Raw genomic sequence first — 25,261 nt, forward strand, 5'->3', positions numbered from 1 at the left:
TTAGGTGATAAATGTTGATGTCCTTCAGAATTCTAATGTCTTTTAGTAATTTTCAGACTAAAAATAAATTTTATAAACTTTAAAAAAGGGATGGATCTAAGATTCTTATTGGTTTAGGTATATTTATCATCCTAAGAAGACCTTAAGTACATTTCTTTAAACCAAATTTAGTCTTGGGTTATGCATATGGCAAAGAACTAAAGGAAAGAAAATACAAGCAATGGCCACATTTTTTAAGGTTCATTCTTTCACTTATTTAACAATATTTATGAAACATTATTATTCATGTCAAAACTGCTCTAAATGCTTAGAATATTAAAAAAATAAAATTGTCTCCTTATCCCCTCCTTCAAATTATCTAATCTGCCTACTTACAAGGAAAGAGTGAAAAGAATGAAGTATTAATTATGATCAGGTCAAACTTGTGATGAAGAATTAAGATTGAGTGACTAAGCTAAAACGAGGGAGGGAAGACATGTGTGTGATCTCCCTGTGAGGTGTGTTTCACCTAGGTGAGAAGGCAAGTATACTGGGGTGGGGCGGGGCAGGGCGGGGGAGGGTGGGTGTAGTCTCGAAAAAATAGTTCCTGAGATCTGAATCAGAAATGGTTAAGTAAAAACCCAACACATTTTTAGAATAGTTTTTAGACAAATAAATAAAAATAGCCTGTGTTGTTGAAGAAAGTGAGAAGAAAATATCAACAAGCAACTCACAAATATAAGAAATAAGTATTACCAAAGAGATCATTTTAAAAGTTTACATTTACTAGCAATTAGAGAAATAAAAAATTAAGACAAAATATAAATAAAGAATCCAATGAAATAAACATTCTCATAATGCTAGTGGGAATGTCAATTGGCACAGATTTCCTATAGAGAAATTTGGCTATAAGGATCCAAAGACTTGAAAATATATAAGCATCTTGATACAACAATTCAAGTTCTAGGACTTACCCAAAGAAAACAAAGATGTATGCTAAGAAATATTACTAAAATGGATATTTCCCCCTTGTTTTCTATAATTTTGAAATCTGAAGTACCTTAAATGTTCATTAATAGCTACAAATGGAACAAATGATACCTAATTCCAAATGAGAATGCCTACAGTTACACTATTATCAAAATAACTCCTGGATCAGCTAAAACAAAGTGGTGTGCACACAAAACTTTAGGGGTTATACTGCCTCTTACTAGAACATTTTCATTCAGGCTCTTTCTACACAAAAAGGTTTTTTCCAGAAAAAATAAACATAAAAACCTATAAGGCAAAAGAGTAGAAATGACCAGATCATCTAAGTAAATTGATTAAAATCTTAGTAGAGTTGAAGACCAAAGCTCCATGAGGATTATAAAGTAATATTTATATATAAGTCAGATACTATGAAGCATTTACAAAACTTAAATATCAGTCACCTGAGAAGGAGTACCCTTAAGTAATGACCATTGTGTTTTTTAACTTTTCTATCATACAGTCAGTGTTACCATAATCAAGAGAAGTATACTGAGAGGACTCCACCATCCAATTCGATTTTTAAAGGCTGTCATCATTTTATAATACTCTCTATATAGTAATCAATTACTATATAATAAATCAGAAAAAATTTACCAGGTCTTCAATATTGCCATAGATATTCTTCTTCATGCCTGATGCCCGAGTAGACACCCATCCTCCCACAGTGCTGAATTCCATGGAATCTGGTTCATGACCTGTACAATAACCACTTTCTTTAAGCTGAAAAACAAAAATGTAATGTTTTACTAGTGAAAATGGTCCCATTTCACACAGCACTCAACACATTAACTCTTTCCACTTTAAAATTCCCATATGTCCCTGGAATTTGGACTCATTAAAACCTATATAGAAAAAAGAAATACTTCTTTATCATAATTGTCCAAAAAAATTTTTAAGCTTTTGCCTCAAGGAAAACTTCACAAAACTAAAAAATGTGATCCAAAAGACAGCTGTTTTTTTTCCACAATTGACCATCCAATCTTACTCCTTATATCCTTTTATTTTAAAGCCAACTACCCTCCCTAATTTTTTTTTCACAAAGAGACCATTTAAATACTTATAGAGATCAGATTATTCTTAAACAACTGCCAACTTCACCTAAACACTTCCAATAAATAAAGCACTTAATCTCTGTTCTCCCTACCCTAATATAATATGCAGCAGGCCTGCAGAAAATCCAAGCAAATTGCCTGTACTTAATTCTCTCAAGGAGTCATGTGTTTTAATGTACAGCCATCTGGCTAGGTTTCCTGCATGTAATACTGTCATTTATTTGTGATGCAGATCATGCATTCCTGTACATTAAATAGTCACTTGTTTCTCATTTTTCTAAATTAGTTTGGCTTTGCCATCTGCACAGCACCTGAGGTTGAATGGGTGCCCTTTACTGCAACAACACCGAAGCCATTCCACCGAAATCATTTCAAAGATCCAGCCATCTCGCATCAAACAGTACAGACACCACCATCTGCACACCCACTGTCTGCTGCACTCAAGCCCATCAATCTGTGTTGACCATTTGATAGTCGTCCAGTTAAGCAACTGCTTCTATTTTTCAAGTAAGCCATGCGTAGATGTAGAATATGTCAGCTATGTTTTATACACATATTTAAGTATAGTATGAAAGTTGTAATCCAAAATTTGAGGGCCAATTAGGTTAAATATAATTTGTTAGCTTCTGTAACACAAGCAATACAAATTATTTACCTCTTCTAGTTTTGTTGCTAGGAAAACAAGGTCTAAAAATATATCAGTTGTTACATAATATGATTTTTTTCACCAAATCCTTAATAAATTTATTTAATTTTGAGAGATTAATAACCACCCACAAGTAGGTAGCTTAAATACATGACTGAACAGATAAAAATAAAGATTATCAGACTGCTAATATTCTTCCCTAATTTCCAAACAATCTATATTCATATTATTTACTCTCAAAAGGCTACTGTTACTCAAATTTTCTAAAATTAGGAGAAGGAAAAGAAAAGACATTCATGAAGGACTTAGATGTGCTAAGTACTGAACAGGGAGTTTTCACATATTCTCATGACAAAATCTCCACATTACGTATACAGAAGCAAATACACACCTAAGCTATTTCTGTGAGTGCATACAGAGTACTGAAAAGCACATACAAGAAAGCATAAACAAGAAAGGAAACTACCCAGAACCAGAGAAAAAAATAATCCAAAAAAATCAGAGAACAGACTGGGAGAATATACTTGCAAAAGATACATCTGATAAAGGACTGTTACCCAAAATATACAAAGAACTCTTAAAACCCAACGATAAGAAAACAAACAATCCAATTAAAAAATGGGCCAAAGACATTAATAGAAACCTCACCAACGATAGCAAGTAATCATAAGATGCTTCACATCATATGTCATCAAGGAAAGATAAGATAAAATATCAATGAGATACCATTACAAACCTATATAAACAGCCAAACTCCAGAACACTGACAACACCAAATGCTAGTGAGAATGTGGAGCAATAAAAACTCTCATACAATGCTAGTCAAGATGTAAAATGGTACAGCCACTTTGAAAGACAGTGGCTGCTACATCTCAATATATAACCTGGTAACTGAACACCTTGGTACTTACTCAAAGGAGCTGAAAACTTATGTCTTACGAAAATCTGCACACAGATATTTACAGCAGCCTAATCATATATTGCCAAAGCTTAGAAGCAACCAAATGTCCTTTAGAAGGTGAATAAATAAATAAACTGTGGTATATCTAGACAATGGAATATTATTCAATGCTAAAAAGTAATGAGCTATCAAACCATGAAAAGATATGGAGGCCCCTTAAATGCAATATTACTAAATGAAAGAAGCTAATCTGAAAAGGCTACATTATTTTGTGATCCAACTATATGACATTCTAGAAAAGGCGAAATTATTTAGACAATAAAAAAATCAGTGGCTGCCAGGGAGATGAACAGGCAGAACACAGGATTTTTAGGGTACTGAAAATGTTCTGTATGATATTATAATGAGAAATAATAGTTATTATACATTTGTCCAAACCCATAGAATGTACAAAACCAAAGAGGAACTCTAAGATAAACCATGGATTTTGAGTAATTATAATATGTCAATGTAGGTTCAATCTTGGTAAAATATCATTCTGGTGAGGGAGGCTGTGCATATGTGGGGGCAGGGGGCATGTAAGAACTCTCTCGGAACCTCCCTATCCCTTTTGTTGTAAACTTAGAACTGCTCCTAAAAAATAAAATGTTTTTTTAAAGAAATAAAGACATTTTCAGACAAAAGAGAAAGAATTCATTGACAATAAAGATATGTTAAAGGAAGTCCTCCAAGCAGTAGGTAAATAACACTGGATGAAATTAAAGGTACTAGAAAGGGTAACTAGATAGGTAAATATATAATTTTTTTCTTAGTATTTAAATATCTTTAAAGATAATTGCCTTTTCAACAAAAACAAAACAATGTATTACAGGCTTTACAAATAAAGGGACAATAATTACACAAAGAAGACCGGGGAATAGGGAAGTACTGTAAGGTTCTCATACTAAGCTCTGAAATGTTATTTTATCACTTAAAGGTACATTTTCAAGTTAAACATGTATAGACACTAAAACAACCCTTAAAATAACAACACGAAAAGTTATAGCTAATAAAGAAACAAAGGAAATAAAATGGTATCATAAAGAATATTGAATCCAAAAAAAGAGGCAACAAATGCAGGGATAAAACAACTAACAACAAATGGGAAATACTGAAGACAAAAAGCAAGATGCCAGACTGAAACTGAACCACATATTGAAGGTAAATGGTCTAAATACCCCAATTAAAAGGTATAGTTTATCAGGTTAGATAAAAAGTAAAGACCCAGCCCTGGCTGGCGTAGCTCAGTGAATTGAGCGTGGGCTGGGAACCAAAGTGTCCCAGGTTCGATTCCCAGCCAGGGTACATTCCTAGGTTGCAGGCCATAACCCCCAGCAACCGCACATTGATGTTTCTCTCTCTCTCTCCCTCTCTCTCTCTCCCTCTCTCTCTCTCTCTCTATCTCCCTCTCTTCCCTCTCTAAAAATAAATAAATAAAATTTTAAAAAAAAGTAAAGACCCAATTTATGCTGTCCACAGAAAAAAAAAGCACTTTAAATATAAAGACAAAAATTAGCTATAAGTAACAGAATAAACTAGGAAAAAGATATACCTTGCTAACAACAGTCAAAAGAAAACTGGAATGGCTGTTTTAATATTGGCTGAAGTAGATTTCAGGCCAAGAAATAGTATCAGGAAGAAAGAAAGGTCATTTCATGTTGACAAAATGGTTCTCAATCAAGAAGATACAATAATCGTAAGCATCTATTTCCCTAATAACAGAGCTTTAGAGTATATGAAATAAAAACTGATTAAAACTACAAGAAAAAATAGACCTACAATGATAGTTGAATATTCTAATTCCCTTCTCTCAAAATTGATTTAAAAAGTAGACAGAAAATTTAAAAAAAAGATATTAAAAGTCTGAATAACATCATAAATGAACTGACCTAAAAGACATTGACAGACTACCCCAACCAAAACCAGCAGAAGACACTCTTTCAAGTGTACGTGAGACATTTATAAGATACACCATAATGTGGGCCATAAAACATGTTCAAATAATTTGAAAGCATTTAAACACATATAAAGTATGTTTTCTGAACACAATGGAACTAACATAGAAATCAATAATAGAAGGATGTCTGGAAAAATACCCCAATTTTTGGAAACTAAATAATAACTTATAAGCACCCCATGGGGTCAAAGAAAAAAATCAAAAGGGAAGTACAAAATATTTTGAAATGAATGAAAATAAATACACATATCAAACCATGTAGAATACCAATGAATAGTTGGAAAAATGTATAGTACTGAAAACTACATTAGAGAAGAAAAAATAGTAAGTTCCCTCATATTCCATCTTAAAAGACAAAAATCATTTGACCAAATTGAACATTCATTCCTAATAAAAACTCCCTGCAAACTAAGAGAGAATGAACTTTTTCCAGCTTAATAAAGGGCAACCACACAAAAAAACTTACAGTTAACATCATAATTAATTATAAAGAACTGAATGCATCTCTCCTAAATCAGGAACAAGACAAGTAAGTCCATTCTCACTTCTTTTTGAACTTGTATTAAAGGTTCCAGCCAGCACAATGAGAAGAGAAAAAGAAATAAGGCATACAGATTAGAAAGGGAGGAGTAAAACTGCCTTTATTCTCAAAGGACACGGCCATATATGTAGATAATCCAATGAGAACTACAAGAAAACTTTTTAAACTAATTAATGAATTTAGCAAGATATAAATAAGATCGCTATACAAAAATCAACTGTATTTCTATATACTAATAGAACACTCAGAAATGGAAAACCTTTAAAAACATAATTTACTATATATACAATATTTAGAGACAAATCTCATTTTAAAAATATGAAGATCTGTATACTGAAAACCAAAAGACACTGCAGAGAGAAATTATATACCAAAAAAAAAAAACCCCCCTAGAGATATTCCATGTTCATGAGTCAGAAGAATCAATATTGTTAAGATGTGGGTTCTAGCCCTGGCTGGTGTGGCTCAGTGGATTGAGCACTGGCCTGTAAACCACAGAGCTGCCAGTTGAATTCCCAGTCAGGGCACATGCCTGGGTTGCAGGCCAGGTCCCCAGTGCGGGGGGCACACCAGAGGCAACCACACATTGATGTTTCTCTCCCTCTCTTTCTCCTTCCCTTCCCCTCTCTCTAAAAATAATCTTTAAAAAAAAAAAAAAAAAGATGTGAGTTCTCCCCAAACTGATAAAGAATTGATGCAAATCCAATCAAAATCCCAACAGGCTATTTTCACAGAAATTAACAAGTTGATTAAAAACTTCACATGAAGGTTCAAAGAACCAAGAACTGCCAATACAAGTCTGAAAAAGATTTATGATAAATCTACAATAACCCAGACAATATGACACTGGCATAAAGACAGGCAATAGATCAATGGGACAAAACAGAGTCCAAAACTAGAAGCACACATAAATGTACAACAGATTTTATATTTTTATGATGGTGTGAAGTCAGTTCAGTAAAGAAGGGACAGATTACTTATCAAATGGTGCCAGAATAACTAGATATCCACGTGTTAAAAAAAAAACTACAAAATAAAACTTGAATCCATTCTTTGCACCAAACACAAACATTAACTCAAAATCTTCAAAACTCATCATATGGAAACAGTCTAAATGCCCAAAAACAGATAAATAAATGTTTAAAATGTGGTTACACACATGCACTGAAATATTGTATGTTCATGAGAAAGAAGGATATTCTGCCACAGGCAACAACATGAATGAACCTTGAGCACATTATGCTAAGTGAGATAAAGACGAATACTGTAAAATACCAATGTGTGGAATCTAAAAAAGCCAAACTCGTAAAAAACAGAGTAAAATGGTGGTTACCAGGGAGTGGGAGGTAGGGGATAAGAATGATGTTGTTTAAGGGTATAACCCTGAGACAAGTAGTAAATAAATCCTCAGTATCAAACACACAATATAATGAATACAGACAATAATATTGCTTTACAATGATCAAACTCACTAAGGGACAAAAACTTATCTCCACCACTAAAACAAGACAATTATGAAATGTGATATAGGTGCCAAATATCATTATAATATCAATCATATTACCATACATAAATTGATGTGTATCAATTTAACATATTATACACCTTAAATTTACACAATGTCAGATATATTGAATAAAAAATGCTCAGACACTTACATGTAAAGAAAAAACTATCAAACTCAACTAGTAGAAAATCTTTTTCTATAACTTCATGTTAAACAAGGGTTTCTAGATATGACAACAATATATAAAATTGTTACGTTGTATTAATCAAAATTAATTAATTAATTAATTAATACGTTGTATTTCATCAAAATTAAAAACATGGACCATTCAAAATACTCTATAAAGAGAATGAAAAGATAAGCCAGAGACTGGGAGAAAATACTTGCAAACCATACATCTGAAAAAGGACTTAGCCATATATTTTGGACTATAAGATGGACTCCCCCCACCCCAAATTTGGGAGAAATAATGGTTGTTAATGCTGCTGTTGAGCTCTGTTTACATTTATATTGGTGAAATATTATATTATTTATGTTATTAAATATTTTAGCACATTTTTGCTTCACAATTTTTTTCCTATTTTCCTCCTTTAAAACCTAGGTGTGTCTTATGGTATGAAAAATACGGTATATCCAGAATACATTTTTTAAAATTCCTAAAATTCAACAATAAGAAAGCAAAAACCCAATTTACAATTCCAGAAAACACATGAACAGATACCTCACTAAAGAAGATATAGATGGCAAATACACTTGAAAAAATGTTCAAAAGAGTTGCATTCCAGAAATGCAAATTAAAATCACAATGTGATACCATAACACATCTACTAGAATGACTCAAATTTAAAAGTCTAACAATAACAAGTATTGGTGAGGATGTAAACAAACTAGAACTCTTATATAGTGCTGGTGGGAATACAAAATGATGCAGTCTGGGAAAATCGTAGTTTTTCAAAAAGGTAAACATATACTTACCATTTGATTTACTCATTTCATTTTTAAATATTTGCACAAGAAAAATGAAGTATATGTCCCTATAAGAACTTGCACATGAATATTCACATTAGCTTTACTTGTAAGAGCTGAAAACTGGAAATAACCCAAGTGTCCAAAAAGTGAATGGTTAAACAAACAGTGATATATCTATCTATACAATGAAATCCTACTGAGCAATAAATGCAACGTGTGAATCTTGACATAATTATGCCTAGTGAAAGAAACCATACTCTCACTCCCCACAAAAGAGCGCATGACTCAATTTTAATGAAATTGATGGACATTTAAACAAATCTACAGTACCAGAAAGCAGATCAGTGATTGTCAAGGGCAAGGCAAGGGTAAGTTGCAGAGGACAATAAATAGGCAAGAGGAAAGTTCTGAAGTTGGTGAATATGTTCATTATCTTGATCCTGGTGATGGTTTCATGGTTGTATTCATGTATCAAATTTATGAAGCGTATTTTTTTTAATCATTTTACAATTGACATGCAATATTATATGTTTCAGGTATACACCCCAGTGATTAGCCATTATGTAACTTACTAAGTGATCATCCTGATAAATCTCATACCCATTTGACACCACAGCTATTAGAATATTATTGACTGTATCCACTATGATGTACTCTACATCACCATGACTACTCTGTAACAACCAACTTGTACTTCTTAAGCCCTTCACTGTTTCCACCCACCTCCCAACACCCCTCCCATCTGGCAACTGTCAAAATATTCTCTGTATCTATGAGTCTGCTTCTGTTCTGATGGTTGATTTCTGTTTTTTAGAAACAGAAACAGTTTTAAAAACAGGTTTTATTCAACTGTTGATATATGCATTTATTGCCATTTTATTGTTTATATTTTTATCTTAGTTTTTTCTTCTCCTTAAGAAACACCCTTTAACATTTCATTTAATACTGGTTTGGTGTTGATGAAATCTAGCTTTCTCTTGTTTGAGAAGCTGTTTATTTGTCCTTCAATTCTGAATGATAGCTTTGCTGGGTAGAGTAATCTTGGTTGTAAGTGGTTGCTTTTCATCACTATGCATATTTATTGCCATTCTCTTCAGGCCTGCAAAGTTTCTGTTGAGAAATCAGCTTAACAGTTTTATGGAAGCTCCCTTGTAGGTAACTAACCACTTTTCTCCAGCTGCTTTTAAGGTTCTCTCTGTCTTTAACCTTTTGCATTTTAATTATAATGTGTTGTTTGTGGTGTGGGCCTCTTTGGGTTCATCTTGCTTGAGACTCTCTGTGCTTCCTGGACTTGTATATGTCTACTTCTTTCACCAGGTTAGGAAAGTTTTTCAAATAGGTTTTCAATTTTTTGCTTGCTCTCTCTCTCCTTCTGGCACACCATGATGAATGCAAATGTTGGTAAGTTGTCCCAGAGGCTCCTTATACGATCTCCATTTTTTGGATTATTTTTTCTTTTTGCTGTTCTGATTGGGTGTTTTTGCTTGCTTATATTCCAAATTGCTGATTTCTCAGCTTCATCTACCTTGTAAATTATTCTTCATTTCAGTTAGTGTATCCTTCAGGTCTGACTAGTTCTTTTTCATGGATGCTATGTCATTTTTCATACTGTTGAAGTTCTCACTAAGATCCTTGAGCATCCTTATAACCACTGTTTTGAATTCTTCATCTAGCAGTTTCCTTGCCTCTATTTCACTTAGGTCTTTTCCTGGAGATTTCTCCTGTTCTTTCATGTGAAACCTGTTTCTTTGTCTCCAGATTTTGAATGCTTCCCTGAGTGTGTTTCTATGTACTAGGTAGAGCTGTTATATCTCCCAGACTTGGTAGAGTGGCTCTGTGTTACAGATGTCCTACAGGGCCCAGTGGCACAGCCTCCTCAGTCAGCTGAGCTGGGCACTCTAGGTGTGCCCTCATGTGGGCTTTGTGCACTGTCCTGTTGTAGTTGAGCCTTGACTGCTGTTGATGTCAGCTGGGAGAGACTGACCCCAAAGCCAATTGACTGCAAGGACTAGCTGTGACTACAGTGGAGAAGTTTCTGTGCAGGAGGCGATCCTTAGAAGCAGGACTTGCTTCAGTGAGGCTTTACTGCTCACTGACTCCACCCTTGAGCTAATGGAGATGGCAGGGCTATAAGTCTGCTATGGTCTGAAGCTGTCCACCAGATGCACTGGCTCTGGGGCCTCCCAGGAGGTATAAGGTCAGCCAGCTGTGCCCTGCCTGGGGCCACAGAGCACGAGCTACAGAGCAATCTGCAGATGGTCGCTCCTTGTGTTGGGCTTGGAGGTGCCCAGGAAAGGACAGTGGAGACTGGATGCCACTAGTGCTGGTCCTAGGACCACTTAGCAAGAGGTGTGGGGTACACAGAGGCCAGATGCTGGTTGTTTGAGTGATTTTAGGGAAGTCCAAAGCAGGAGGCAAAAGAGGCCATTTGTATGGAAAAGCCACTGAAAACAGCTTGGGTGACTCTGCAACCTGCATAGGGCCATAACTTGGGGGGGGGGGGGGGGAGCATCTCAGGGAATCGCCAGAGCAAGGTGAACAGTATAAGCCAGGTTGATGGAGACTCAGATGTAGTGCCCACCTGCCAGCTCTGTGGGGGGGTTTGTCTCAGAAGAGCAGCAGTGGCCTCTCTCAGCACTTTATTCAGGGAGAAAGCTGCCCCTCTGATGCCAGAAATTTCAGTTCCTCCCCATATGTTCTTGGTGCCTTTCAAGCTGCCACCCCAGTGCTAGAGCTCAGAGCGAGTGAATCTATGTAAATCCATGTGCAGTCTCTTTAAGAGGAACTACCTGGGACTACAGAAGCCCTGTCTCACTCAGCCACAATCCCTGCTAGATTTTACAGCCCATAATTATGGAAACTTCTCTTGCTGGCCCTGGAACCTGGGGCTGGGAAGCCTGGTGTGAGGACCCTTCACTCCTCATGGAGGACCTCTGCAGCTAAGATAGCCCTCCCAATTTCAAACCACCACACATGGGTGTGGGACGAGCCTATTTCATGTCTCCACCACTCCTACCAGTTTCAATGTGGCTTCTTCTCTAAATCTCTAGTTATAGGACTTCCATTCTGCTTGAGTTCAGGCAATCCTGAATGATGGCTGTTCTGTAGTTTGGTTGTAATTATGATGTGGTTGTGGGAGGATTACAGTACCACATTAACCTACACCACTATCTTGACCAGAAGCCTCTCAAGTTGTACATTTTAAATGAGTACAATTTACTGCATGACAATTATACCTTAATGAAACTATTATAAAGTAACAAAACAAAATAAATGACTCCAAGGATTTTAGCCCAAACTGCCCAAAGTACTGAATTTCCATCAACTGAGAATTAGAAGGCTACAGAATAAGCAAACTGTGGACAAAATGAGAAATTCAATTTTTATTTATTTTTCTAAAGCTGCTCTTTTTAATTTAAATATTTATTCATTTGTTTATTTATTTAGAGGGGAAGGGAGGGAGAAACAGAGGGCGAGAAACACAGATGCAAGAGAGAAACATCAGTCGGCTGCCTCTCGTACGTGCTCCAACTGGGGACGACACCTGCAACCCAGGCATCTGCCCTGACCAGGAATCAAACTGGCAACCTTTTGCTTTGCAGGACAATGCCCAATCAACTGAGCCATACCAGTCCGGGGGAATTTCAATTTTTAAAATGTTGCGTTTGTTTAAGACATTTTGTGTAAAATACATATTAGATATGCAAGTCAAGATATCCACCAGGCAACTGGATATGCAAGTCTGGAGTTTAAGAAAGTAGTGTGAGGTGACAATATAAATTTGGGAGTCTCTGGCACACAGAAGGAATAGTTAAAGTTAACTGTGCTTGAATGAAGCAGACAGTGCTCAATAAAAATTAGTGGGACAATAAAAGTTCTAAATACTTCATATCATTAACTTATTTCATCCTAACAAAAAATCTTATGGAGTAGGAATTATTATCTTCATTTTATAAAGAAAGAAACTGAGGCACAGGGAAATGAGTCCCTTGACAGGAAAAGTCCCAGATCCCCAAACTATTAACTGATAAAATGAAGTAGCCAAAGATTTAATAAGCCGAAATTCAAATTCCCAAAATCCATAATACATGTTAGTGACCTCCCCTAAATTTTGTTTATTAAAATCAATGTAATCTACAAATTAAAAAGATTAAAATCTGTGCTACCCAACTACTATACATGTGCCATTTTAAAACTCCCAGAAGGAAAAAGCAGGATGTTATAAGCTAGTTACCTAAGTTGAAGTTGAAACTGAAAGACACAGTTTAATGAGGAAGAACTTGAACTGGGATCAAAACAGATACAGAAATTATGTTATAGTCTACTGGATGTAAAAAAAGAAAATTCTATATCCACATCTAGAGAGATATGAACTAGCAGGTAAAATGCCAGAAGTTGCCAGTCTAAGAAAATGTCATTTAAATTTCAAGGAAATATGTTCCTTGAATTTTAATTCTAACCTTTAAAAAAGAATTGGAAAGGTTAAAATACTACATCAAATATCGTAATAAAGGATACAAAATTGGTGGCATAAAAGGCCGTCCTTTGTTATTAAAATATTGCTATGTTGATAATGCCTCATTCAGACATAATTAAAGACTAATACAGGACTTTTTACAGGGGTTTTTTTTCCTTAAATATTATTATTCTGCCCACTGATGTTCAATATAAACTATAATAATTAACAAAACTACCTTGACTTATATAAAACCTTGACTTATTGAAGATCTTTAACACTGCTTCAACAAATATGTTCAACTTTATTCCAGTTCTCTGTTCTTACTGCATTAAATAAAAAATAAAGACAGCAAAGAGTTTAATAATTTTTTTCAAAGCCTTTCATCTAGAATTGTTCACTGGCATAGCAATTTCATTCATCTCTTACCAAGAAAGAAGGAAAAAGACAATAAAAACAAGATCGACCAGCAAGTCACATTTCCTTAAATATCCTGTTAGTAACAGGAAGGGGTCTCTGTAACCCAAATTGAACAAAGGGGTAAGAACACCACCAACAAATTGAACTTTTCCATCATTTTTATTTATAAGAGCTGAGTTACAGCATTTTACCCATGTTTGAAGGGGCTCAGGGGGCTGCAAGAATCAATACATTTTAATAATTACCTGCTTAGAAACCATGAAGGGAACCTAAAGTTTTCAAAAAATTCATTAGAATCCCCCAAAAAGTGTATAAGGACTTCAAGAGTTTCACTAACTACATGAAATGACCATTTTCAATGAAATTATGCATTGAAAAGTTCAATAAATAGCAAATATCATCATCTACCCAGCTGATAAAATTTTATCACCAATTTCTGAAAATTCTATGTCCAATTTGTTCCACTTTGCTCCATTCTTACTACTTTATTTCAGGTCACTATCAGCAGCTGCCTGAATTGCCACATCCTCTTAACCTACCCTTAACATGCCCCATTCATGTTCCACACGGTAGCCAGACTGTCCAAGTACAAAGATAGTGTTCGAACTTGCAAAGGGGGCTTTATAAGGCCCTTTATGATCTCATCTCTTTGTGTTTTCCTGCCTTCATCCATTACCACTACTACATATACACCCACCCAATATACAAACACCAAGAATACGTGTTTTCTATACATACATGCTAGAGCTCAGCCACACTCAGCTATCTGCAGGCCCCCAAAGCAGCAGTTGCCAGTTAAGCCTCTGTATATGTCACCTCCTAACTGGATTGTTCTCCCCTTTCCCCATCTCCTTCTCGCTAATTCTTACCCTGAAGTCTCATGTTAAATGCTGCATTTTTTGTGACAAATTCTTTGTCCAACTCCTTTCCTTCTAATCCCATTTGATGAGTCACAACACCTCACATTTAGCCTTCACCTACAAATTCTCACTCTGAATCTTAACTGTATGTTGGTCTAACTTTCTGTCATAATATAATATAAGCTATCCACAGGTAGAGGATGGTGTCTTCTTCATTACTGTGTCCTCAGCATCTAGCTCAATGCCCAACCCACAACAGAAAACGAATAAACTCATCAGTGAATGAATGTACTGTGAAAGGTACTTCATTCATAGAAGGGATACATGCCAGTTTTTGAAAACCTTAATTAAAGAAATAACATACCTGTCTTTCCAACTCTTGTCCTGTTATGCCAGCCTCTACATGAGCTGTCAGATTGTGCTCATCAACCCAGAGGATTCGATTCTGTTGCAAAGGAATAAAAAAGTCTCATTTCCATGAACTACTGACATGTCCTCAGGAACTATAACTTTCTAACTCAAAGCAGCAAGTGACGAGAGAGTAATTAGGCAAGTAGGATTACCCCCACCAGAAAGCACCACTTATCCCTAAATACACAACATGACAGACAATGTGATATAGGTAGCGCATTACACAGGAATTGGTTTAAAACACAGACTGTCTTTATTCAGATATTAATTTGAATTAAACTCTATCTCTTATCTTAGGCTACTTATTTAACTGTCTAAGCTTAGTATTTCCTTATTTGCAAAGTGTGGATAGCAATACCTACTCACAGTGTTGCTGTAAAAATTAAACAAGATACTACATATATAAAAAGCTTAGCATACATAGTTCCTGTCATTTTGTAAGTACTATTTACTGTTAAGTTAGCAATCATATCTAATTTAAGAATATCAGAAAATGGCCACCATGAGATGAGAAAAGGATACCTGCAAAGACATTTGAATATAAATGGCATCCCTACTTTATTTTTAATCCAAAGCAGAACCAGAGACCCCAGCTAGAAAACAATGCACATCCTTGCCTCCTGCTGAAAAAAAGAAACTATTATCTGGCTCAACTTACCAAATATATGCCTGTCAAAAAAATGTTTATACCATTCTTATTTGACCTAATTTATACGTATCTTGGCAAATTACTGTCTACTGTGAAGAGCAGACTCTGCCCCCCTTCTATCTGGCAGAGTGATCATGTAACACATGGAATCTTCTTCTCGATTCCAGAGAAGCTTTCTGTGCAGTTTAATATGTTCAATTTCCTGGCAATAACTAAAGTCTAGTTCATAATAAAAAGAACACAACAGATAATATGAAAATAATAGTCTCAGGCTACCTATATTCCAAATTTGAACACATACGAATAACTGTACTGTTTAATTCACAGGATTATGATAAACATTAAATAAGATGATGTATGTGAATATAATTTTTATGTTATATAAAACTATCTTTATAATTATACTCTCAAAATAAAACAATAATGACTTCAATACAACTATGGCAAAATCAGGCCCTTGGTCCCATGACAGCTAAACAGAAGGAAGTATTAAACTGTAAAGTTAAAACCCAAAATTTAGTAATCTGATGGTACCTTATATTATAATAATTCATATACATCTTCTCCCCTAGTAGACTGGTTCTTGAAGCAATTACATGTTTGTGCTAATTATATAGCTTGTATTTTTACCAGGAGTCCAAACATATTTTCAGTAGAACAAAAAAACTAAAGATGACAAATTTAAAAACCACCTATGGACACTCACAGAGAAACCTAAAGAGACCATACTGGCTATCTTATGACATCCACTATACACTACCCATACAAGTGAACAATAAAGCAAAAACTTTCCAGGTCAGCAAGTTTTAGTGTTATCATATGCATTTAAGTAGAAAACTGGTACAACTAATTTTTGTCATAATTTGTACATATTTTATCAGAAGTATACTGTGCAAAATCACATACAGATAAAACTTACTCACTTAAATGCAAATCACAGTCAGTTATAAGGACCACGCATCCATTATAATATTTGAGAGAATCCAATGTTAAAGGCAATGACTATATAAGGTTTTTCTGCAGAATAAATGGTTTAAAAACCTGGCATTTAAAAATCTGCCACAGAATTTTAAGCATCTACTCAATGTAAAGACTTGTGCATGTATTACCTCATTTAATCTTCACAATAACCTTCTACAGTATTACTGTCTCAATTTTATACATTCACTAACAAATTTAGAGGTAAATCTGTATATAGTATAAGGTAAAGAGCCAGAAATTCAAACACATTCCAAAACCTATTCCAGAATAGGCTACTTTTTAGCCATCTTCACAGGTAGCTGCCTTTTCTTAAACTGTGGGATCAGGACAAAGGTTGATGGGTAACTCTGTAGTAGGATAACCAGGCTGTCACTATCTGAACTTGTTGATCAATTTTAGAACACTAATAGACAACTGGCTATTATGTACTGCCCTAGGTGACATGACATAGAAACACACATTGCCATCTATGACATACTCTTGCTTAAAAACAAATTAAAAGCTATGCCTGAATCTAACTAGATTTTATGTCTAACTCAGGGTAAGAGGTCATTCAGAGCTTAGAGGAAGAGTTAAATGACACCAAGAAGAAGCAAGAGGAAAATTCAAAATATGATATATTCTATACTATAAATAATGTAGTTTCTCTAAGTAGGTAGCATTCAAAAAGAGAGAATGGGGCTCCAATAAAATGAAACTTAAGGGAACAACCAAAAGCTAGCGTGGGCCATGTATGAATACCTATCTGAACAAATGAACTTAAAATAAAGATAATTTTGAGACAACTAGAAAACTTGAATGTTGACTACATAGTAAATGAAATAAGGATTTACTTTTAACTTTGTCAGGAGTGATAATAAAATAGTGAGAAAATATACTTTTTTAAAGAGATACACATAAATATTTAGGTGTAAAGTAGCATAATACCAGAATTTGCTTTAAAATAGTAGAAAAAACCAGAAAGATAAAACCAATATTGCAAAATGCTAATTACTTAATCTAGAGAATGGGTATATTGGTCTCCCTACTTTGATGTTTAAAAGTATTTCTAATTAAACAGTTACAGAAGCATCTTTTTTTTTTATTATAATGAGGAATATGTAACAGGAATGCTGTTAACTATACAAAGATAAAATTTATACCCCAATTAAAAGTTTAACATGCCACAGTGTCCAACTCTTGGAGCACAATGAGCCAAAACTTCAAAAAATAACCCTATCATTAAAATTAGTTAGCTCCTCTACTCTTCTACAAGAAAAATGCAACAGCATTAGTAAAAATGTGGGGGGCAGGTAAGTTTGGGTGATTCAACTTAACCTTAACTAATATTTGTTTTCTTTAACAAATCAGTTCATGTACTGTATCAATATTCTAACCCATGCTTTTCAAATCATCAATTTCACATGCCAATTTGGTCGAATCCATTAAGAAATGGTATGTGCCTTACAGTAAGAGTGAGCTTAGCTTTTAGAGACCTAAACACAAGGGTAACATATAACCATAAAAGTAATTTAAAACAAAGTGGACAATGTACTCCTTTTTAATGACAACTAAGACTGAGCCATAACTACACTGTTTAAACCAAACACTCTCTCTGAACACATCTTAGTAATCATATACCATTTGTGAAGTGTCCAAAGAAATGATCGTTCTTGTCTCATCTGCAGGACACATCAGGCCATAGGAGACACTTGTTCCTCCTGTCAAATAAAAAGCAACAACTTTATGTTTAAATATTTTATTTTTAGCAATATATAGGGCAAACCCCTGTCATAAAGTATACAAATCAGCCTGCTATGGAAGTAATATCTATATCATCTACTTTGCAAAATGTAACGTGTACATGCTAACACACTAAAAGCGAACTCAGCTTGGTTGTATGCTGTGTGCCAAAATGAAAAACTACCACGAAGCTGAAAGCAATGGGATGTGGCTCCACCCCCAGGCACACTCAAGTGGAGCTCCTAGCATTTGTGAAACTCCAAAAACATGATTAGAAAAGTTCTAAGCTAATGTAAAAAATACAAACCCTACCCGATAAAACTAGAGACACCACTGCTTTCTTTCTGCCATAATTGTGAGATTCACTTATCACTGAAAATAGTATCTTACATGCCCAAACACAAAGGCTTTAATTAGAATACTAACAAGTTAAAACTGCCCAGATTACATGATACTCCAAAGCAAATTTGTATGTTCTTTGGTAAAAAAAGTGACTTTAATATAAAATAAATAATACATAGTATTTAAACAATGTACTTCTGTTTTCCACTAATATCTGTTGTCAAAGGAAAAATAATTCTTGAAACCAATACAAAACTGTGTTCTTAGTTCTTATCCATATCTGTATCAACATAAATCAGAATAAATTCTAAATTGGTACTTCCTTGTGTCTTAGACAGAAAACATGTAGAAGTCACCTTGATTTAAGGTTAAGAATTATAGGGGGTGTTGATCTATGAGGTCAGCTTAATTTTATAAGGTGAGACCATGAATTGTCAGTTAAAAACATGCCTGTGCTCAATGACCACTCTTTACTTGCCAGTCACTTGAAATCAGAAAAATATTTCATTAAAAGTAATACTGTAGTGCCTTTGTCGTATGAATTCAACAGGAAGCATCAGCTGAAGAAGGAATCTGAAGCTTCTGATTTGTTGGGGTCCCACGTGCATTCCACCACTGCCAATTCAGTCAGGGAAGGCAGTTTCCTTTGGCTTGTGTAAGTTGTTAAAATAATGTGGTTGATGAAAGATCAAGAAAGATCAAATTTGTCTTAAAATGCAAAACAATACTGGTTCTCAGTATTACAAGATATTAATTTGGTCATTAGCGTCCCTGTTGATCTTTTAGGCTACATAGCGTTCCTTCTCAAAAGTTTATGTTGGGGATATTTAACCTTTGAAAACTACTCTCTCCGTAAGGATAAAGGTCAGAAAGTAATTACTAAAGCAGAAATATATTCTCCTTTAGGCATTACAGTCACAGCTTCAACAAGGATCCACAGGGACGAAAGCCAGGAACTAAGGGTACATCGCATCTTAGGCAGAGCTACCCAGAACAGAAATGAGGAGAAGCACTGACCAATTTTTCAGAATAACCTTATTATAATTACAAAAATATCTGTTTTCAGTGGAATGGCACAAATACTTAAAATACACATATTTTACATTAAAAGAACAAATTTACAACATGTTAAAATTCAAAAGGCACAATACCTACCCCCAATTGGTATGATACAAAGGTTATATTTGCAAGCTAGATTCACAATCTTAACTACATCATCATGACATGCTGTTGAAAAAAGAGAAAATAAGTTAATCACAGAAACACGAATAAAATCTGGGTAACCCTGCAAAACATGAGTTTATAAGGTAAACTTTGCCTTTATTTACTCATTCATTAACACATGAAATAGCTATATTAAAACAAATTGTTCTTTATTTTTTAACTTCATTTTTAAATAATTCATATTTACAAAATAGTTGCAAAAAATGGGGCAAGAAAATTCCCTTCACCCAGCAGCTGCAAATACTAACATTTTAAGTAACTATAATTCAATTACTACAACCAAACAACTGACACTAACAGAATACTACTAACTGATCTGCAGACCTTATTCAAATGTGGCCAACTGTTTCTCTAATGTCCTCTTTTCTGGACCGGGATCACATTCTGCATTTGTCACATCTCCCTAATCTTCTTTAATCTGAGACAGTTCCTCGGTCTACCTTTAATTTTCATGACCTGGACACTTTTGAAGAGCATTGGTCAGTTACTTCGTAGAAGTCCCTCAATTTGGGTTTGTATGATGTTTTCTCATTATTAAATTCAGGTTATACATTTCGGCAGGAATTCCACAGAATTTGGCAGGAATTCCACAGAAGTAAGGTGCCTTTCTCAGTGTGTTACGTCTGGAGGTATATGAGGTAAACAAGTGTCATTTCTGGTAATGCTAACTTTCCATCATTTGGTTATGTGGTGCCTGCTAGGTTTCTCCACTCTAAAATTATTATCATTAATATGCATCTTGTGGGGGGGGGATACTTCAACTATATAAGAATCATGTTGTTCATCATACTTGCACTAATTTTTGCATCTGTTAATGATTCTTTATTGTTTTTAAACAAATTCTAAAATATATGTATACTATATGACATGTGAATTTCCTTTCTACTGTACATAACTGAAAGGTACCTTTATTTATGTAAAAGTTATAAATAAGAACCTGACTGGAAAAGACTCTAAACACCAAGCAAGAGATGCTAAGACTCAATGTGACTAGCCATAGGGCTTTAAGGAGGGAAACAACATGGCAAAACGAGTATTTCAGAAAGATCGATCTTCTTATAGACTATAGAAAAGCATGAAGGAGAACGAGACTTGAGTTAAGAAAATAATGTAAAAATCAAGGATTACTTGCTAAGGGCCTGAAAAGAAAATAAGGATGCAAAGAAAATATGCAAAAGAATGTCCATTTATGAATATAAAAGCCTTAAATGTCACATCTCAAATTTGCTTAAAGCTAGGAATATACATGCCATTTGTATCATTCCATAAAAATTCATTTTCAAGTTTTTAGACTAAGCTCACAAACCTTACTGTTTGTGGTAAAATTTTTACTAAATATTAATTGTTCATTACCAATTAATAAAATACCTGAAGATGTCTGTTAAAAACCTTTAACAAGGCAAAATTATGTCTAGGATGGTCACGTGATCAGAAGCTATCCCCAACCACGTTACCCGACAAAGCACTCCTGCATCCTCTACCCACATTATTTTGCTCTCTATGTTCTCACTATCTTATTTCTCATCATACCACTTATCACTACTTAATACATTATGTATTTATTTGTTTATTTTTCTGTCCCCTCCCCTCCAATTATATTGTATGGCACCTGAAAACAGGGATTTTTGTTTTGTTCACTGCCTATTCTCAATACCTAGAACAGTACCTAGCACATATTTTCATAGACCTAAAGTTTTGGTATTTAGATCACTGAAAATAATATATAAATACTAAATGTAGTAAGTTATTTTTTAGCATTACTGTTTAAAAAAATCCTTTTTTTACACACATACTTACCAGACAAGCTATATCATATGAGTCACTAACTACCTGTCCAAACTAAATAAATGGGAGCTATCCACACTGTGTAAAAGTCAGAATGACGACAAACACTGCTGTAAAGAATACCCTAAATCAGATGAGTTACATATAGTACAAGTTCTTACTCTTTGACGAGCCCTAAACATCCTATTAAAGCAACATGTAGAAATTGGATTCAGATTACAGCCTAACTTAAAGATATCCAAAATGACAGATTTCCCGGATATGTGAATATATATGTATTACATGCAGTAATATACACATTCAAACTGCAAGATGAGATAGCCACCTTCATTCCATGGAATATCACATTGTGTCAGAACCTGACTTCGTGCAAAGAAAAACTTGAACTTAATCACCAATAAGAAATTTACATTAAAATTAAATAAAGGCCTCAGTGAATTGATAACCTGTTAGGAGACAAACTATTTCCAAGAAGTCATCATACTGGAAAATTCAACAGAATGAAATTAAAATTATAAACTTGATTCAGGCACCAATACATTTTTCAGATAGATTCATGAGGTATGGGACAAAATAGCAAAGGGAATTTTTGAAAACTTAACTTTTCAAGAGAGTATGAAAGCTTGAAAGGACAAGGCACTTGAGGCATGAGAACTTTTAAGATTACTGCAAAATTCCAGATATGCACTGATAAGGCCCTAAACTGGAAATTGGGATGGAAAAATAAATGGAAGGGCAAATCTGTGAGGAAAGTATTTTGCAGCATAAAGAAATCTTGGTGCAACAACTGACTAACTCCACATGTTTCTAAAACCTGGATTTTTTTTTTTTAAGATTTTATTTATTTGTTTTTAGAGAGAGGGGAAGGGAAGCAAGAGAAGGAGAGAAACATCAATGTGTGGTTGCCTCTCACATGCCCCCTAATGGGGACCTGGCCTGCAACCCAGACATGTGCCCCAGTAGGTTCACAGGCTGGCACTCAATCCACTGAGCCACACCAGTCAGGGCAAGAACTTAATTTTTTAAATTAATGATCTGAGTATGTCATTATTGATACAAATTTCATTAAGCTATGAAATTAACCAAAAATATGTTTTTCTAGTGACCTCCTAATATGGTATTTATTTACTTATTTAAAATAAAGACTCATCACCAACAAAATCAATCATTAAAACCAACAGTTCAGGATGATCAGCTCAAGAAAGAACTTCATGACCTTCAGCAACCTCTAAAAATACAGCTACCTATATATTTTTTAACTCATATGTTAAAAATTACATATTTCAAATACTAAATTTACTTAAAATTTAACAATACTAAATTAAGAATACAAGAAAAAGAACTTACTTGGCCATATAACTATATCAGGAATGCGATGAAAAATTCCTTCCCTGAGCAAAAATATCTCATGAAGACAATGACCTGTTTCATGATTTTAAAAAGAAAATGCAAAAACATCTTAAATTACAGTAATAAAAATAAAAATTAAAAATAAATAGCACTTATATAAAATTGCTTACCATGAGCTCTAAATACTCGATCATCTGCTTCTTGTGAATATGAAATAGTAGTTTCTTTAAGCTCACGAAGAAAATCTTCATTTACAATAGAAGGAGGTGTATCACTAGGATTTACGGATGCCTAGAAAATAAAATTGGTTTCTTTGGCTTATTTCTAGAAAACAAATTTTAAATACCTCTATTAGGGAGAGTGACTATAAACTATAAAAGGTTTTAATATACAAACTAAGTCAGAAGCATAGAAAAATACCAAATAATATATATGGAAACCAACTTTGTGACAATAACAAACAGTCTGGTTAATGACATTCTGTAACATGAGTTACAGAAGCCTTATGTTTCTTCATTTGCTTCCATGGCCCACCTTTTTCTTATTTCTAAGAATTGAGATCAACAGCAAGGATGACTGTAAACTCAATTTTCAATTTCAGATTAAGGAGACAGGGGGAAAGCTGTATGACTTTTGCATTATCTACATTTTAATCTATAGATAATAATGTAACATTTCCTATATCCCAATTGTTATTTTAAAATGAACAGCAAAAAGACTCACAATATAATAAAGCCATTTTATATAATTGCTTTAAAACTCACAATATAATTATAAACTTGATACTTAATTTCAACTAACAAGTAACTTGAAACATTAATCTTTAATTTTAAACCTAGGTGACCTTGGGGAAGTCACCCAACTTCTGTGAACTTTGGCTTCTGGATCTGTTAAATGAGCTTATCACTACCAAATTTATACAGCTGTCATTAGGATAAAAGGTTAAAGGTGATTACTTTTGTGAAAAGCACTTAACATCATCTAGCATATACAAGGAGATCTATAAATGGCTGCCCAAATCAAATTGGCTATTAAAAAATATCATAATATAGTATTTCAAACAAAGAAAATATAAAAATATGTAAAAAGCCCTGGCTGATGTGGCTCAGTGATTTGAGTGCTGGCCCGCATACCAAAAGGTCGCCGGTTCGATTCTCAATCAGGGCACATGACTCAGTTGAGGGCCAGGTGCCCAGTTGGGGGTTCATGAGAGGCAACCACACATTGATGTTTTTCTCCCTTTTTCTCCCTCTCTCTAAAAATTAATAAGATATATTTTTTAAATATGTATAAAAATATATATGATATTGATATAGCCTTTTAGTATCTTATTAAGGATCTGTATTTAATTTTTAATTACATAGTTGGCCTCTGTATCTGTATCAAATATGTTTTTTAAAAAATCCCTGAAAGTTCCAAAAAGCAAAATTTGAATTTGCCATGTGACAAACACTATGCTGAATCCATGCAAATGAAGTAGTATGTGGGCATGCACTGCTATGGATTATATGCAAAAATAGGCTATGTGCAAATATCATAGCATTTTATAGGAGGGTCCTGAGAATCCACAATTTTGGTCTTCACAGGGATCCTGGAACCAATCCCCAGTGGGATTATTATATAAGTATATTTATGTAATAAATATTTATTGAGTGGATGATATAAGCCAGGCACTGTTCTAGGCCCTACCTGGGAAGACAGTAGTGAATTAAACAGGAAAAAAACATCCTAACCTCATGGAATCTACCCTACAGTGAAAGGAAATAACCAATAGAACCCCAACAAAACATACAGATTACTATTTTGTTAAATTACAGAAAACTGAAAAGGGCTCAAAGCAGGGGAAGAAACTCATGTAAATAAAACTGGTGAAATGTCTGAATGCAGTATGTAGATTGCATCAATGTAAAAAAAATGTAATTATAAATAAGAGAGAGAATTAAGGAGATGAAAAAAGAGATCTTTTAAGAAAAGTTAAAAGAATCTGGTTTGGGAAAGGAAGGAATTAGTTGTTTAGCTTCATTTAATTACTAGAATAAAATGTACCAATGGATTTATGAATAAAGTAAGTCCTCACTGAATACCTACAGTCCTTAATAATATGGTAGATATAATGAAGAATATAGTGTTAACCGTAGCCTCTGCACTTGTGGAACTTATATCCAGTCAGAGGGACATGCAGAATACCATGCCACAGCAAATAATAATAAATAATAAAAATCATAATAATATAAAGAAATACTAACATTTCATTAGTCTGATATGTATACAGTTTAAAAATTTTCTAATCCTACTCTCAGAAAAGTGAAACTATACCTTAAGAAGGTCAAGAAAATAGTAGACTCCGTAACAACAACAACAACAACAAAAAATGACAAATGCATTAAAGCAACTATGACAAATTACAAAGATCAGTTTAATTAATTTGGAATTAAACA

At 34.2% G+C, this 25,261-nt stretch overlaps 1 protein-coding gene across 2 annotated transcripts in view; it reads right to left on the bottom strand.

Annotated features, from left to right (window-relative positions):
* AGPS (alkylglycerone phosphate synthase) overlaps positions 1-25,261 on the bottom strand; it is a 148,994-nt gene that overhangs the window by 68,617 nt on the left and 55,116 nt on the right. For both annotated transcript variants that reach the window (XM_028508778.2, XM_028508777.2), the window contains 6 exons: positions 22,994-23,114; positions 22,821-22,895; positions 19,620-19,691; positions 18,021-18,100; positions 14,724-14,804; positions 1,606-1,731 (listed from right to left, as the gene is read on the bottom strand). In XM_028508778.2, the coding sequence (XP_028364579.2) occupies positions 1,606-1,731; positions 14,724-14,804; positions 18,021-18,100; positions 19,620-19,691; positions 22,821-22,895; positions 22,994-23,114 (555 nt within the window). The remainder of the gene's footprint in view (positions 1-1,605; positions 1,732-14,723; positions 14,805-18,020; positions 18,101-19,619; positions 19,692-22,820; positions 22,896-22,993; positions 23,115-25,261) is intronic.

Source organism: Phyllostomus discolor, chromosome 4 (assembly GCF_004126475.2).
Source record: "Phyllostomus discolor isolate MPI-MPIP mPhyDis1 chromosome 4, mPhyDis1.pri.v3, whole genome shotgun sequence".
Classification (NCBI taxonomy): Eukaryota; Metazoa; Chordata; class Mammalia; order Chiroptera; family Phyllostomidae; genus Phyllostomus; species Phyllostomus discolor.